Raw genomic sequence first — 1,531 nt, 5'->3', positions numbered from 1 at the left:
ATAGACGATTATTTTGAAAGTACTTACCTAAGTTGTTTTTTGTTCTGTAATGTGTAGGTCTGTAGTCTGAAGATCTGTAGTAGGTCTAGTTGCTTTGTCCACCATCTTTATTTCGGCACTTTTCAATGCTAAAGCTGTAGCTTCTTCTGCAGCTTTTGATGCAATATCAGATATGGCTTTGGCATCCAATGCAGTTGCAGCTGTAGTTGTTTTAGGTATTGCTGATATCTTCTTTGATGGGAGTAAAGCTTCTTTCAGGGTTGTTAAATCTTCCGGAGCTTTACTTAAAACAGTGATTCGAGTTTCTGGTAGCATACCTTGTATTGTTATGTCTACCAGCTGCTTTTCTGGAAGTTCTTTCAGTGCAGCCAATGAACTTTATTTTGTAAATCAAAGCCTCAACCAGTCTGTGAGGACTGCCAGGTCCGCCTGACAGTGAAACACATTCTGATTGAGTGCAAGCATCTCAAACCTTTGAGATCCCAGCACTACCGTGCTGGATCTTTACATCAATTATTTGCGCAACCTTCTCTTTATGAGAAGGTTGTGGCTTTTTAAAAAAAAGCCGGTCTTTATTTTAAATTTTAAATAGATTAGTCATTGTTTTACATATTTTATTTGTTTTTAATACCACCATGTGGTGTAGTACCTGTGATATTGTTTTTAGTGTTATTTGTAGTCATTAAATGACTGTTTCTGTGATACGGTTTTTATCGGTTTTTTGTCACTATGTGATATTGATAGGTGCTTTATTGTTTTAGTTTTTTTGATTATTTTAACGTATTCTGGAGCTATATAGCCCGTTTGGTGCTGATGCTCCTTAATGCATTTCATTTCATTTCATTTCATTTGTAAATCAAATTGTCGATTGTGTCCGTTGTTTGTTGTTTAACGGCTGCCATGAATTCAGATATGTCAAATTTGTAAGGGAATGCACGTTTGAGACTGTCTGGTAAAGCCTTAAAGTCATTTTTCACCTCTTCGTCTAGTGTAGAATACCAAACTTTGGCATTACCTTCCAAATGGTGAGCTAGACAAGCTGCCTGTTGTTGCTTGTCGGTCACGTGTTGAATTATTAGATAGTTGTTGAATTCATCCAAATATTGACTACCAACTTCTGTGTTGCTGCCGAGGAATTTCTTCATGGTAATTCCTTGCATTTTGTAGGTTGTCTTTTGTAGTTGCTGTGTGTTTTCTTCTGTATATTTTGATGGTTTGATGTTTTCTTCTGTAGTTGATTTTCTGGACACTTCTGCGCACTTCTCAGCTTTTCTCTATAGTTGATAGGCGTTACTCCTGTCATATGAGATCTTTCGGCAAATCTCTACCAGGTTTATCAGTGCGACTTGTGGTATTAATTGGTAGCACTAATAGTCAGTAGTATCGACGGGGGTGATCGATACTGAACCGAAGATGTAGCAACGACTTGGAGTAAGGGGGTTTCGCCTGTGTGGCTCTGGGGGTTGAAATGGTTTTCTAAGCCGAAGTGTCAGGACTGTCCTTGATGCTTGAGTTCGGGTTTTGGATTTAG

At 38.2% G+C, this 1,531-nt stretch overlaps 1 protein-coding gene across 1 annotated transcript in view; it reads right to left on the bottom strand.

The window, feature by feature from the left end:
* LOTGIDRAFT_176569 (hypothetical protein) overlaps window positions 1-315 on the bottom strand; it is a gene marked incomplete at both ends in the record, with an annotated part of 1,136 nt that extends 821 nt beyond the window's left edge. Inside the window, one exon of the mRNA XM_009054388.1 lies at window positions 120-315. Within this exon, the coding sequence (XP_009052636.1) occupies window positions 120-315 (196 nt within the window). The remainder of the gene's footprint in view (window positions 1-119) is intronic.
* Window positions 316-1,531: the final 1,216 nt, after the last annotated feature.

The sequence above is a fragment of the Lottia gigantea genome, assembly GCF_000327385.1.
Source record: "Lottia gigantea unplaced genomic scaffold LOTGIsca_2143, whole genome shotgun sequence".
NCBI classification, from domain to species: Eukaryota; Metazoa; Mollusca; class Gastropoda; family Lottiidae; genus Lottia; species Lottia gigantea.
This window is presented reverse-complemented; position numbering and strand designations above follow the sequence as displayed.